At 37.3% G+C, this 15,263-nt stretch overlaps 1 protein-coding gene across 2 annotated transcripts in view; it reads right to left on the minus strand.

Moving 5' to 3' along the window:
* SOX6 (SRY-box transcription factor 6) overlaps positions 1-15,263 on the minus strand; it is a 230,858-nt gene that overhangs the window by 63,178 nt on the left and 152,417 nt on the right. For both annotated transcript variants that reach the window (XM_059825788.1, XM_059825787.1), the window contains exon 8: positions 190-339. In XM_059825788.1, the coding sequence (XP_059681771.1) occupies positions 190-339 (150 nt within the window). The remainder of the gene's footprint in view (positions 1-189; positions 340-15,263) is intronic.

Raw genomic sequence — 15,263 nt, forward strand, 5'->3', positions numbered from 1 at the left:
TTTTGGAAGCAAGAAGTGAATGCTTTCTCTTCCCTTCTCTATACTGATAATACAGCACTAAAACTGAACATTTTATTTGCATGTTGAAGAACTTTCACATGGTTCAACTTCCAACTGTAAAACTATTAAACAGACTTTTAATCTAATCGTCCTTTTGGGACACCGACTTTTTTCTTTACTGAAAAATACCTTAACTTGAGTTACCGGGCTGGTCCCTCTCTTCTCATTTTTCATCCCAGTGGGTGAGAGTGCCCCTGTCGTATTTGGTGGCTGTGGAGTAGATGGCATTTTGGCTCCAGGAGAAACTTGCATGCTTGCCAGCTGAGCTGCATACAGTTGCTGGAAGACAAGAAGATATACAATGTATTCCTGCAAAATTCCTAAAAAAAGAAGCTGTAAATGTACATAATTTTTATTGCTGCTGTTCCTTCTCTTAAAGGAATTATAGATTTTTTTTCAGCACTTTCTTGTTTGTGACTTTTCCCTTCTTGTTATCTTCAAAGAGAAAAAAAAAGACTGGAAAACTCCCACACACCAATATCTTTTTTCTTAATTTGACTTTCAGCTGATTTTTTTTTTTTTCCTTCTTGCTAATGATGGTCATGGTAATGAGCAAAACGTTATACTGTGCCTGAATATTAAAAACAAAATTGGCAAAATTATAAGGCTGGTTATGAAAAGGAGGTATAAACCCCTGTCAGAAACAACAATGCTTCAGGTCTTTCTGTTCTTACCCGGAAATTACCCACCAGCTCCAGAACCTCTACTAGGAGCTGACATAGGAATCGTATGCTAACAAAAGGCAATGCTGCATCTTCTCTAGATAGCAATGAAAGTTAAAATAGGCAACAGGGTATGTCTCCATCTTGGTGTACAGTGATTGTTATAACTTCTATAAATGCTAATAAGGAATGTAGGCCCTAAAAATTCCTGTAAATAGTGATGAAAATACAAAAATGCCGTCATGTAACTTTTCGAAAAGTTTAACTGAAACATAATAAAAGACTTGTACATTAAAATAAACTATTCCTACCAATCTAAAGTGTTTACCGAACAAAACCAAATAGGTTTAATTTCCTCCCAGTGACCAAATTTAAACTCTCACCTTGAGTTAACATCAGCAATAATTCTTCTACCATAAACAGGGAAGATCCTAATCCCTCTTCTACACATAAATCTATATAAACTTTGCCTTATTAGTGAGAAAAAAGCCAGGTGGTTTGTATGTAATTTCCAACATTACTATCACTCAGATGGACAAATAAAAAAAATTACGGTAATCAAAAGCAGACCTTTCAACACATGTAATTAAATGAAAGCTTAATAAAGAATAATTTGCAAGAGCCAGATGTGCTTATGTCATAATTGTTGCTTTCTTTGGAACAATTTTTCTAATATAACAAGCCTCCACAGAAACGAAAGTTACACAATACTGTAAACTCAGTGACTCAGTGGCTAGACAAACCTGTGAAGGAGGGGCAGAGTCAGAACTCTGGGTGACAAATGAGAACTCTTGTTTGTTTGTTTCCTACCACCCCTTTTCAATATCACGCAGAGGCTACAAAAGGATCACAAATTAATATTTTGCAATCAATGGTGTTTAACTATTTTGGCTAAGGTACTATTTTTTCCTGCACTACAAAACTTGAAAAACTGAAAATAGAAAAAATTCCCAGCTTTCAGTGATGCCCTGGAGAATGAAAATGAAGCATTGTATACAATAGTAAGTGGGTGTTTTTTCCCCTACTACTGGGATCTTATCCCTTTTAGCATATTCTTCAGATCAATCTATGCTTGCTTAATAAGATGCTCTGCTTATGTGAGAGTAAGAAACAAATTTCACAAACTTCTGAAAGCCTGCACATTCTCAGCTCAGAAATAATCAGGCACTGTACTATGACAGAGACAATACAATAAACTTGAATACAATTGAAAGACAAACACCGAAGATTATAATGGCTTTCTTAGTGTTCTGCACTTTGTCTATTAAAATACTTTTCCTTTTTTTTTTGTTTTTGTTTTTGTGTGGTGTTTGTTTTTTTTTTTTTTTTTAGATTAGGAACCTATTTAACATCTACTTCAACTGCCTGGGGGAGATGACTTAAATTTTACTAAAAGTAGACTATAATTTTACTACTTAATGTAGCGTGTATTGCACTTTCAAGAGTGGGAAAGGAATTCTATGTAAAAACAAATCCAGTATTATCAACTAAAGTTCAAAAGAATTTCTTTCTCCCTTCTCAGGTAAGACATCAGAGCAAAAAGGGTGGGGTATGAGTTATTCTTTCTACAAAATTCAGTCTTTCTTAGAGGGTAAAAGTCGATAGTCAATGATGGCAAGCAGCATAGTGTGGTGGGTTGGCCCAGGCTGGCTGCCAGCTGCCCAGCCAGCCACCCTCTGCCTCCCCCTCCTCAGCAGTATGGGGTAGAAAATAAGACGGAAAAGCTCATGAGTCGAGATAAAGACAGGGAGATCACTTACAGGTTACCATCATGGGTAAAACAGATTTGGCTTGGGGAAAATTAATTTAATTTGTTGCCAATTACAATAGAGTTGGATGGTGAGAAACACAGACAAAAACTGAAGTCCCCCGTCCCCGCCATTTTCCCAGTCTGAGCTTCATTCCTTCACTGCTGATTCCTCCACCTCCTCCCGCTCCGGCCTGGCTGCCGGCAGGGCTGTTCCTCACACTTTTTCCCTCACTCCGTGCCGCCGGCGCGGCGTTTGCCCTCTCTGGAGAAGACTTCCCCAGAGGCGCCCGCAGCTCCCCTCACAGGCTGGGCGGTGCCCTGCGGTGGGGCCCCCGAGAACCGGCTGGAACCGGCTGGGTCCAGCGCGGGGCAGCCCCCGGCCGCCTCTCCTCACAGCAGCTGCCCCACAGCCCCACCGCTGCCAGCACCTGGGCACTGACACCCGGCATGCACGGCAAATGGAGCTTGTAGTCCAGTTAGCCGTGACAAGTAAGCAAAGGTGTGTTTATCATCTCTAAAAGCTGCAGCCCATGGTGTAGCTGTATCTTGACCGGATACCTCAAAGCCAACGTGAAGAGAGAGGAGGCTTCGTCAGTCAGCTGGTACCTGAGTCCCAGCAGGACTGGCAACTGAAACGTCCACAGCACTTTAAAGGTCGCAGAGAAAGCAACAACAAAAGTGGGCTGTTACAGTGACCATCTGGGAAACTGTTTGATTTTGGAAATGCAAATGTTAAAAGCAGAATAAAATTAGAGTTATACACCACTCCCCTCCCAGTCTGTTGAGGGCTGCGTTGAGTGTACTGCAAGTAGCATGAGGAAGAAATTTTTCTAAAGGGAGACAGAGAATAAAAGAAATTTTGATGTTTATATATGTGTGTGCGTGTAACTCACCACTGGGTTACTCCAAGGTCATAGTACTGGCTTTAGCCTGTCATTTCCATAAATTTGTTTTACACCATAAAAGCAAATGTAAAAATAAGTAACAGTAATTAGCTTTCTGCTTTGCTTAGACTTTAAAACAAAACTGTTCCACAAACGAGTTCAAATCTTGCAAGAATTTGCACTAGTGCTAGCAACACTGCTGTGTGGACTGGGAGGCTGTATAACTTCTTTTAAATACCAGTTTGTATGGGGAGCTAGCCAGTCTGGAAAAGTATGTGCATGCCACGGTTGCAGGGACAAAATGGCTATTTTTGCAAATACCACTGTTGTGGCTCAAAATGGTAATTTAGGACCTCACATCGAGATGGTTGGGTTGTGAAGCTTTTATTTGCAAGATTAAGGAGGGGGAAAAAACCCAAACATTGAATGAATGTTGATTGTTAGCTTTTAATGCTCAAAAGCAAACGTTTCAATGGAATTTTTTCAGTTGAAGTTCTAACCTACTGACTATTGAGTAGTGACTAAAAAAATGAACATACCTCAAACACTGAAATGTATCTTCTTTTCAATGTATGTCCAGCACATAAAGAGAAGAGCATTTCATAATCCTCATGCCAACCACTGACTCAGAAGGGTCTTGATTACAAATTAGATATGCAAAACCATCAAGTATTCACGATTGTTTTAAGAAGCCTTAAAAATGTATAGCCTGGTTTTTATTTTTTTAAAAGGTCAATAAGTTAGATTCTTACAATCTAATTCCCAGCATCTAAATATAAGTAGTGCTGATTTTGAATTACTCAGTGCTCCTGCATAGTTAACAATTTTGAAAACCATCTCACTTAAGGTACGTAAGCAAGGATGTACTTTTACAGTTTTCAAAACCAGGTTTCTTCTAATGTCGTGATCTGACACTGAAGAGTGGGATTTTGAAATGTCTCAAGTCTCACTTAAGGCAATGGCAAAGTGAAGTCTCACATTTAGGCACCTATGAACTTACAGGCTTACGGACTTAAGCGCTTGTTACTGAAACTCTATTCCAGCTGTAATCAACTAAAAATCTGAGGGGAATTTATGGAAGTTGGAGGTCACTATGAGTCTGAATGATGTTCATCTACCTAAAAAAAAAATTATGGATGAGTGGGAAAATGCTGTACTCAGCATGTGTACAGCACAGCACAAGTACCTACTAATTTTTTTTACATGGAAACAGCAGAATTCATACTAAGCCTTTGCTATAGCTTAGAGATAGCTACCCTCCAAGAAGAATTGAATAACTAACAGAAATACTAATCTGGCAGGGAGTGGTGGTGGTGGTATTTTCTGCTTCAGAAATTGCCTATGGCATTTGATGAATTATTTCCATTTCACTCTTTTTATAAAAAGTATCATCCATGATCCAAAATTTATCAAAAAAACTATGAACTAATAATAATAATAGAGCACCTTGACTGATCCAAATGTTAAAACCTTTCTTAATACCATCTAAGTTTCACAGATATTTTCACAATACAGAAAGGTAACTGCCTTCACTGCTGGTGTTCATTCATGCCTTGCCAGAAGACAAAGGCCTTAGGCTTACACATCCCTCTCACAGGTTTCAACATTTTTTCCATAGTTTTTCAACAAGTTTTTTCAACTAGCTTTCAATAATCAAAACCCTTTCACTAGCTCACGTCTCTTTCCCATATGACTTTTCGCTTGCACATAGGCCTGTGACATTCCTAGACAGGTGCTCTGCCAAATGACACTGAGCACAGCAAATGAGCATAGAAGCAAAGCTTTCTATGCACCAGATGTTCCCTTTTTTTTACAGCAGGAATACTGATACTTACCTCTTAGGCTGCAGCATCTGTGTCTAAATGAATGAATAAAGGTGAAGAGTTTTGAGAATCGAATATTACAGAAGTAACACACAGTGAGGAAAATAAAATGCGCCTTAAATCAACACAGTAAAGGGAGATTTGCACTGACAACAACTTGTTAGCTTTGTGACAGGCTGTTTTACCACCTAACACGGAATTATGATAATCATAGCCTTCTTACCAGTGGCTTGTCAGTGACAGGCCTTACGAAAAAAGTTTGTTTAGAGAAGATATTTCAATAAAGAGAAAGTGATCAACTGCTGCATAGGAGAGAGGCAGTTTCTTCAGATATATGAGCCCAGGGAGGAAATGGACAGCAGTTGCACTTGTATGTTCGAGAACAAAAAGGCAAAGATTAGAGACATTTCAACCGACTGTATTGGTGAGGGACAATTTGGTCATAGCAGTGGGGATATAATTCAGATGTTACTCTTTGCAGCAGAATTCTGAAGAAACTATAGCAAAGCCATATGTGAAATAGGAAGATAAGAAAGGGAATGGTTGCAATAGTCGGTGTAGCAGATAATCAAAATGTGGGTGATGAGGGCTGGCCTAGCATGATGAATTGCAGTGGATGTACTTGGAAGATGCCCCACAAAGAAATTCCGTAGAAGGTGGCTTGATCCAAGGAGAAAGAAGAGACCTGTTCTAGAAATATTTACCCTTTTATTTTGTTTTACTAAAAGATTTATGACCATAATGAAAAGGCATTCTCCTTTTTCTGTATTTGTACGTTATATCTCCAAAGGTGCTAGAAATTTTATTTTTCTCAGAAATAAATGCTAAATTTTATGGACTCTGATTAATTCTAAAGTCTTCCGTTACTAAAAATGCAAGTCCTATGTTACATCTTCAATAAATACATTTGCTACAGTAAATGAAACTGAACAATAAAACTACTGAGAATCAAGTGAGAATCCTTATTTGTCAGCATTTTAAACGGATTGTGCAAAGCTGAAATATCTTATTTATAGAGATGAAAGTTCAGCTATTTAGACAATGAGTAATTTGGTTTCTAAAGATGAAAAACTCTAAGGAGTGACTGCAAGTGCTGTTGAAATCCTGCACTACAAGAGGTAATGCAGTTATTTTTTTCCATAGTATATTTAGTACATAGTGTTGCAAAGCTATAATTCCAGAATTTTCTTTCCGAGTATGTAACAAGCAATAATAATACTTAGAACTGTCTTATCACAAAGGATTTTTACAAACTCACTGAAGCCAGCAACATCTTTACTATTTCCAGTGCCCATTTCTGAAAAGAAGTTACCCAAACCAAAAAAAATCCCACCTTCAGTGGGACTGCTTATTTTTTATTATTGATGTAGAGGTGCTTAAAATAAGCTTGATGTCAAACAGATTAAAGGAAACAGAGTCTCTGTTTGAAAAAAGTTTTTCTTCTGTTTGGAGGAAGAATGGATTGGTGTTCAAACCCATGGTTTGGGTGTTGTAGATAATAACTACGGAAATAAAGGTTAAGTGCTGACCTGAGCCCGATGTCACTGGTATAACCTTCAGTAGTTCCGGCAAGGTAACCTTTTCAAAAAGCAGTGCAGAAGCATAAATATCCTACTCAAAAATTTCACACACATCTTAATCTAAGTGCAAGAACTGTTTCTAAAGTAACATTAATTGTACTTATTCCTTCCTATCTGTGTATATAAATGTCATTTTTTGTATTGGCATCTTTGGCACCGAAAACATTCAGTGACTAAAACTGCATTTGAGACCTCTACTATAGCACCAAGTTAAGAAATGGGGTTATTGGCTTATATGTGTGTGTGTGTGTGTATATATATATATATATATAAAAGCACATAGTTGTTTTTGTTTTAAGATTATTTTTATACAGATCAATAGAGTGAGAGGTAGGTTAACAGAAAACAACATCCAGAAACACAAGACAACCTAAGTAACTCATCAGCAGCTTAACCATGTGACAAACCCAGGGGCAACTCGAAGGCAGCTACTGCCTGTGGAGTCTGCCAAGAAGCCAGATGCCATCACCAGAAAAACACTTTCCACAGCTCAGTGTCTGTGTCCTAGCAGTGCTCTCCACACAAAAGCAAAAGGAGGAGGAGGGGAAAGAGAAGGAAAGGTGCATATAAAATTCTTAAAGGATATGTACATACACATGAAAGCAACCCATAGCTGAATTTAAAATTCTGAAACTCGGAAAAATCAAAGCTTTTGCAGATGAAAACAAGATCCCTTCAAATTAATAGATAAGAATATTTTATGCTAAAATTGTATGTTTTCTTTTGTTTTACAATATATTTGTGCTGGTGTTACCTGTTAAAAGAGTGTATTTTATAAATTTGTTTTGATGAACTTTGGCTGTCTCAGTAGCATTTTCTCAGTTTGTCCTAAGAAAAACGTTAACAAATCAAAAGAAGGTGAGTTTTACAGATCTGCTAGTACTGTGGGCCAGACCCTCCTCTCATTTTCATGTGTGCCACCATGCAGAAAGTAGTAGCTTACTATTTAAGAACCAACAAGTATGCAACATCAACTTAACTCACAGGTTTACGCTCAATAACTGAGAACTATTTTGCTTTACATGGGTATATCTGAAATGGTGTCGATCAAGTACAGCTACAGGAAGTTGGAGTAAAAATTAGGGAAAAAGTGTTTAATTTAGGAATATGATAAATAATAAGTAACAATACACTGCAAAGACTTCTTTTTCTCTACAAAATCCAAGTGTCATAATATAAGTATATGGTTTCCTTTTAACTGCATGATTCCTTTCTTTCCCTTTTTTGTACATGCCTAACCTACCCATAGAGGACATAATATTCTGATTTTAAACACCCATATAATACCCTGCCACAGAGTCTGCTCCTTGTTACAGAGTGTGAATAGCCTCTACTTCTTATAATAATGCACCAAATACCTTTGCAAAAAGGTCTTAAAGGTGTAACACGACCAGGCAGCCAATGAATTATCATAACTAATGTCATAATAACAAATACTGTTGCAGTGATTATTTATGCGCTTGCTGGCTGATGTGCTCTCAGATTTATTACAGCCCAATATGTGCAAACAAACTAACTGTATTTGTGAAAATACAAATAATACATTTTGTATTCACAGATGGAGTTAGAAGACTTCAGTTTTCACTGTACGTTCAGGTGTGCATCTACTGAAAAAATTTTTTTCTCAGCTAAAAGAATTATTTTAACAGTTATTCATATTAATTAACTTCAGGTTTTTTGAACTGTTAACACGAGTAATTTCAGTGTCTGTCAGCTGCTATTCTATGTATTTTTAAGGGCAATTTTTATGTGCCCTAAATTCCACTCAATTCCTGTCTCCTTAGGAGATACAAATGCCTGTTTGCTTCTCTCTCAAGCTGCAAAGTAACAGTTACCTAATTTCACCACTGAGTGTCTGCTGGTTCCAACTCCCTTTGCTGACCACAAATTCATTGTACTGGTTCAGAAAAAGAAAAATCACTCTCATTGCTTCTACTGCCCTGCTGCAGATAATGGCCAACCCATACAGAAAATAAAAGAATCTCTACACATTTTAGATACTGCAGCTTGTATTGTTGTAGTACTGCAGAGTCAAGATCCCCTTATGCAAAATAACAGCTTTATTTTGTTAAAAGGGCCTAACTTTAAGTGGACCATGGAATATTTATGGCTCTCAGTAGTCCTTTGAAAGAGTTATCTTATGTTTTTATGCCGATCATGGGTCAGAGGTTCAAATCAGCACTTCTTTCTGTCACTCCTTATATGTTTTACTATAATTTACAGCTCAGCAAGAGGACTCATAAAACAAAAGTGTCTATTTTACTTCAGCAACTAATTCTAGCTAATCAAAGCTTTCCAGCAAAACAACCCAGCATGAAACTCTGCGTGGAAAATATGCAGAGAACAAAGCGTTTTGTCAAATAACACATCTCATGATGTAAACACATATGTCTCTTATAGGAAATTTTATCGCTTCCACATTATCGGCACACAAAAGGAGCATTCTTGTCGCAGACCTGGTGCGACTGTGGAGCCATCGTCATTGGAAACAAGAGCCTGATTAGGTTCCCACACAGATATGAATAGATTTTCTTTTTTTAGTGTAATGCTGCCTTTCTTATTTCTTAAACAGACTAGTAATTGTGGCTGTAAAAACAGTGAATTGTGTTTGGACGACGTTTGTTTCTTCATATTTTTTTTAGCTACCCAGTGACACCAATTATCCCATATGGTTGTCCTCTTCTGGAAAGTCTGAGTTAATCCACAGCTGTGAAGATGAAGATGCACCCAGCAGGCTCTAAATCTGGTGGGTCTCTTGTCTGCTAATAAAGTCCACAGTCTGCTGGACAGATGTTAAAGAGGATCTGTTAAATAAGTCAGTGACAAAGACCCAGACTTCTGCTGGGGAAAATAATTAGCAAAACCGTATCTATTCCTCATAGATTTTCATTTCTTCCCTCATCTTTTGGAGAAGCAAATTTTCATTACTTGATAGGGAAGAGTCCCACAGCACATATAATAGGTCCTGCTCAAAATATGAACGGACTAAATGATTGGATTGGCACGTATTCTGAAAAAATGATAGACTTTTTTGTCCTTGTCTTATTCTTGCATGCTGTGGTACCTGCACTATTATTTTGTTTGGTTTTATTCATCATAGATGGGCTTGTATTGGGAGAGCTTGAATAAGTATTGCCAGCTATAAAATATCTGCTTAAATTTTTAATGTAATGGGAAATGTAAACTGAAGATGAAATTACCATTTGATTAATTTTTCTTTAAATGTTATTAACGTTGCTTACTTTTAAATAAAGGATTTACAGAGAATACATTCTGGCCTCAAGGCTCATGATGATGTTCTGGGAGGAAAAAAAAAAAGTGGAATGTGAAGATACCTGCAGCAAGATCCACACTTAGAGACTCACTCATTCACTTTTCCCTATCCCCACCTGTTTATCATCATGGTCTGACAGCATAGACATCCAATCCCAAAGTCTCTCTCAGTTACAGACGTGGAAATTTGGAGAAACACTACAGAGCTAAAATACATGCACCCATGCAATAAAGAACTAACTTGCCTTCAGGCACTTGCGCATTAAGGTGCTCTTAAGATCATTTCTATTTCTTTTGCGAACTGTATTTCTCATTCTTTTGATCTCTTCTTGCTTTGACGTAACAAAGTAGAAATGGCCATCGAAACAGCTCACTCTGCTTTGCTGCCTAAACGCAGGCAACTCTCATTTAGGCATAGTTCCTCAGATCGTGCCCCTTAGAAATCAAATGGCTTTGATTTCACTGAATTATGACAATTAAATACAATCTCTCAGCAACTGCCTGTTCACAACCTGTTTACTGTAAAGCTGTGGGCAAAGCCAAGAAAGAATGCTTAGAGCTCAAATAAATTATCAATCACTGCAAGTAGCTAAGACAATGTATATAATTTGGCACTTGGCAGTTGCCTCTGTAATATTGTATTTGTTTCCTCTTAGGAAGTAAAGCCATCGGTTTATTAGTTTTACAGCACCTTGAGAAGTTTCCAAGATATAATGTCAACCCATCACCCTATGAGGCTGCTGGGAATTTTTAATGAGACAGCATCAAATTTGCAGAAGAAAAGTTTACTCTCTGCAAAAAATATGAATTCAAAAATGTATCCTAAAATTTTTGTACAATTAAAGTTCAAACAGTACATTAGGTATCTTACATCACCATAGAATATACGTAACGTTGGCTCTATTGAAATAAAATAACTACTCAGCTCACAGGTGCCAGAATCTGTGATATTTAAATGAGACTTCCTATTTCTTCCAATGTGACCAAGTCAAAAAATCTAACCCTGTAAAGCATAGGTACTGATCCTAAGTCCCCCAGAGAGAAAACTGTATTTCTGCCATGTCAGAAAAGAACAAAGGGCAGGCTGAAAGCTGACCAGGGGGAACAGAGTAACAGCTACTAAAAAAAAAAAAAATTAAAAAGAATAAAATTGAAAGCTTTCTGTAGCGAATATGGAGCTCTTGCTTTCTGAGGAGCAATTCCCTTGTGAAGCCACTGACTGGAGGGAGAGGCAAAAATCCTCACTGACTTGGCGGTTGTGTCTCACCTCATTTCACTCTTTTTTTTTTTTTTTTTTTTTCCCCTTTCCAAACAGACTGAGTGTTGGTCTGCTGAGAATATGATGCTAAGCCACTTTTCCTGTAGAGTTTTTAAACTGGGCCTCTGAGAAAGGGTTTGATACAATTCAATGACTGAAGTAATACCTTTGTCCATCTGAGCATTAAATGGCCCATTGAAATACAGCTTAGTTAGAAAGAATTTCAGTAAATGGTGCTTTCTAATTTTTTTTTTATTATTATTATTCCTCTCCCAACAGATTACAGCATGGATCTGAAAATGCAGTTCAATCACTTTTGGTTGCCTCTCAGGTCAGGCCTTTAGCCAGTGTTAATTAAATATAACCCCTTTAGAATACTGGAGGTTAAATGAGAGCAACAAACTGGTTGTCTTCAAAATATTACCTCATGCTCTCCAAAAAGCTGTAATCTGTTTGGGAGGGCCCTCATTTAAACACATTGGCCTGAACAATGAAAATTTATCGGGGGTGGGGTGGGAGTGGGGGTGTGGAATCCAGGCTAAATGCTATTTTGTTCGACAGCTAGTAATCACAAACATTAAACACCTATTTCCGTGCAATATACCATGTCTATTGTGTTTAAATAACACACATCATAAAGGAAAGTGCTGCAGCAGACAATTTAGGCTGTAGCAGCACATAAAGCACAATTTTCAACTTGATAAAGTGAAACTATAAAGAATCAATGCGTAAGTCAGACAGCTTCCATACCTAATATTCTTCCCTGCAGCTATTAGAAGTTCACATTTTTGTCTCTAGTAGGCATGAACATTAGTATACCTTCAATTTCATGTCTTCAGTCACATTTTGTTGTCTGCTCCATACAATTTGACCAGACCATGAAATTGGAAAGTAGCTGAAATTGTCTTTTTTCATCTTAATGATTTTAAATGAGAAGGGGAGGGTTTTCTGTAAGCTATTTGTTTACTGCTTTGTAAAAAGTTTCCTAAAGTATTCATAACAATTTTACCATTAAATTAGTTGAAAGAAAGCTTTTTAATACATGGTAATTAGTCTTGTCTTTCTGAACATGACTTTACTGTAAATACTCCTCCTTGACTATCCCTTTGTCCCAAGATTCCTTAGAAGAACGCAACCAAGCGATAATTCAGCATTATTGCTGCTTCAGTGCACTAATCGCTTAAAGAGCAGCAAGGACCCTATGTTTACTGCCACAAGGCTCCTACAGCCTCCTGGCCTAAGGCAGGCTTCCCAGCCCAGCAGCATCCAGATGTCAAGAGGAATATCCAGGTCCTGATGCAGCATGCCGCTCCATTCCAGTATGGCCTAAACATCTGTTTCATCTGCTGGCGTACAACCTGCTGAATACACTGAGACTGCCGCACAAAGTAGGGAATTGAATGAGGATGGGAGTGAAATACTGCAGTTGCATAGCTCAGTGTACCTATCACTAAAAAAACTGTATGCAGACACAAAAATTAACACGAAACGCTTGGAACCCCAAAACTGGAATTAGATCATTTGCTGTCTCAAATGGAGCTCTCTGGACTGAAAATCTAGACAAATAGCAGGAAGGACAACGTGATAATTAAAAAAGCCCCTTTCTACAGAATAGATGCTTAGCATTTTTTCTCCTAATGGAGGAAGAGGCCGTAACACCTTAGCTTCTCATCTTACTGATTTTACTTTGGTTTAATTCTTTATGGTGTAAGAAAAGGACAAAAGAAGAAAGAGCACAGAAGTATGTAACAAAAATTGCTTGTTGTGGTTATAACAACTGCTTTTTATACAAAATACTTAAAAATGAGGTGAACTTAGACATCTATTACATATTTATAATTTCCTATAGATAGTAACTCAGGAGTTCTAAAACAATAAGCATCTTCTCTCTAAAAGATAGGAGTATGTAAACATTGACATTTTATCTTGAGGCATGACAAAAATAGCAAGCATTTTAGTTGATCTAGATTAAGTTCTGACAAGGAACAAAGGAATGCTAACTGTTCTCATCTTTTCCACTTTGTGCATCTATTCTCTTGTATTTTTGCTAGCAACAATAATGGAATAGTTGCATGCTACCATGCAAATTCTTTGAGTCATTTATGAAAGGAAGATCAAAGCCCAAACTGAGAGTGCATATTTTTTTTGCTGTATATTTTTTTCTCAAGAGGAGCACCTAATGAGAGGTAGTTTAACCAGGAGTCCTCCTCTGCAACTGCAGAGCAGGAGCACTCTCACAGTGCAGCCTCCTGGCTTAGTCTTTTCTCTGTCTGGGGACATGGCTCACCCCTGCACGCCAGGGACCAGGAGCACAGAAGACAGAGGGGACTAACTACTTCTGTGTCCCACCTCCGCATCGGGTGAGCACCTGTACCCAGAAACCAGGAAGTATCCCTCAGACCTTCCATTTAAACACACCCTCTGCGAACCTGAATAAGTCACCATTTTCTTTGTGCTGCTCAGGAAATGGATACGCTGTTACTGCAGTACTACAGTGTCTGAACTAGGTCTATCTGAATATAATCATAAAGTATTCCTATTAAAGATAAAATGTGAGCACTAATAAAATCTGCCATTTTAATATAATACTGTAAATATCAAGAAAAAACAGGATGCAACAATATGTAAAAACTTCATCAATTGTCTATAGCCATTTCCTCTGCAGGAGGATAGCAGAAATGTCAATAAAATCTTTCTCTTAAGCACAAAGATTTGCATTCCTTCATTTAATGCTGTCAGATGACTGATATGCTACTTCTTGATCACAATTATTCTGTTATATACCATGCACAGGAAAGAACACAATCGACTTTTCTTTCTTATTCTCCCAGATTATATGTTGTACTACAGCTTGGAAATTGGCCAAAAATCTTTAACTTTTTTAGGATTTTACAACATAACTGTGACACACTCTACTTAAAACTATTATGTATTTGATATAGAAGTAAACAGATAAATAAAGCTTAAGTTCATTTAAGCCTAAACACCTTTGGTGGAAAGTCAGTCACAGCAAAGGACAACTGCATTTGCTTGAAAAAGTAATTTCCAGTTTCCAGTGAATAGTGTTCACCAAAAATGTGAAACGTTGAAGGTAAATCTTTATATGATTTTCCTATTTTTGCTTCTATTAGAATTCACTTTTGGCATTTTTATAGCATAAATTCTACCTTATCAAAACTGTAGATAGCACTAAAGTTAACAGAGTAACAAGCTCACCTAGGAAAGCAAGCAAGGACGAGGAAGCATGGCTCCAAAGATAGCTGCAAACAAAGGCTCTAGTATTTTAAACTCCTCCTGTATCCAAGGAAAGCAAATAAGCAGCACTTATTCAAAATAAAAATATAACCAGATCAATCAGGAAAATATGAAAATTTAACCAGATGGTCGCATTGGAACATAGTTTTTTTCATTCACTTTACACTATCATAGTATTACCTTCTCTGGTGACACTGCAAATCAAATTATTCATAAAAAGAATTTAAAATCTTTTCTGATATTCTTTTAGAAGCTCTTCCAAAAATCAGGTTTTTTATTCCTTGCTGCTAATATAAAGTATCTTTAACAATAAATGTGAGAGGTGTATACGAAGAGCAGTTAACTCACAAATTCACCCAGTTTCACATACTTTATGTGTAGAAATCTGTTCTGGACTAAAGCTAGTGTAAAAGGAAGGAGCTGCTTAAAGAGAACCCCTTTGATAAGGGAAATAAAATTATATGATTGAAAAGCAATTAATTACAGTAAGTTTGCTGAATGGATGATAGCTATCAAAGCTTATCAAATTTTGCATTTCAGAATTTCATATATTTATTTTAAAAAAAAGTTAACGCATAGATGGGCTTTGTGAGAGAAGTCAGGAGTTTCATTCAGACTCATGTCAGCAGGATCACAAGCAATTATGAGTAACTGCTTGTTGAGCTGTGTGAAATGAGTTGGTGAATGGGTTTCCTGGTAAGCACATGTCCATGTCACT

This window comes from Gavia stellata, chromosome 17 (genome assembly GCF_030936135.1).
Source record: "Gavia stellata isolate bGavSte3 chromosome 17, bGavSte3.hap2, whole genome shotgun sequence".
Taxonomy (NCBI): Eukaryota; Metazoa; Chordata; class Aves; order Gaviiformes; family Gaviidae; genus Gavia; species Gavia stellata.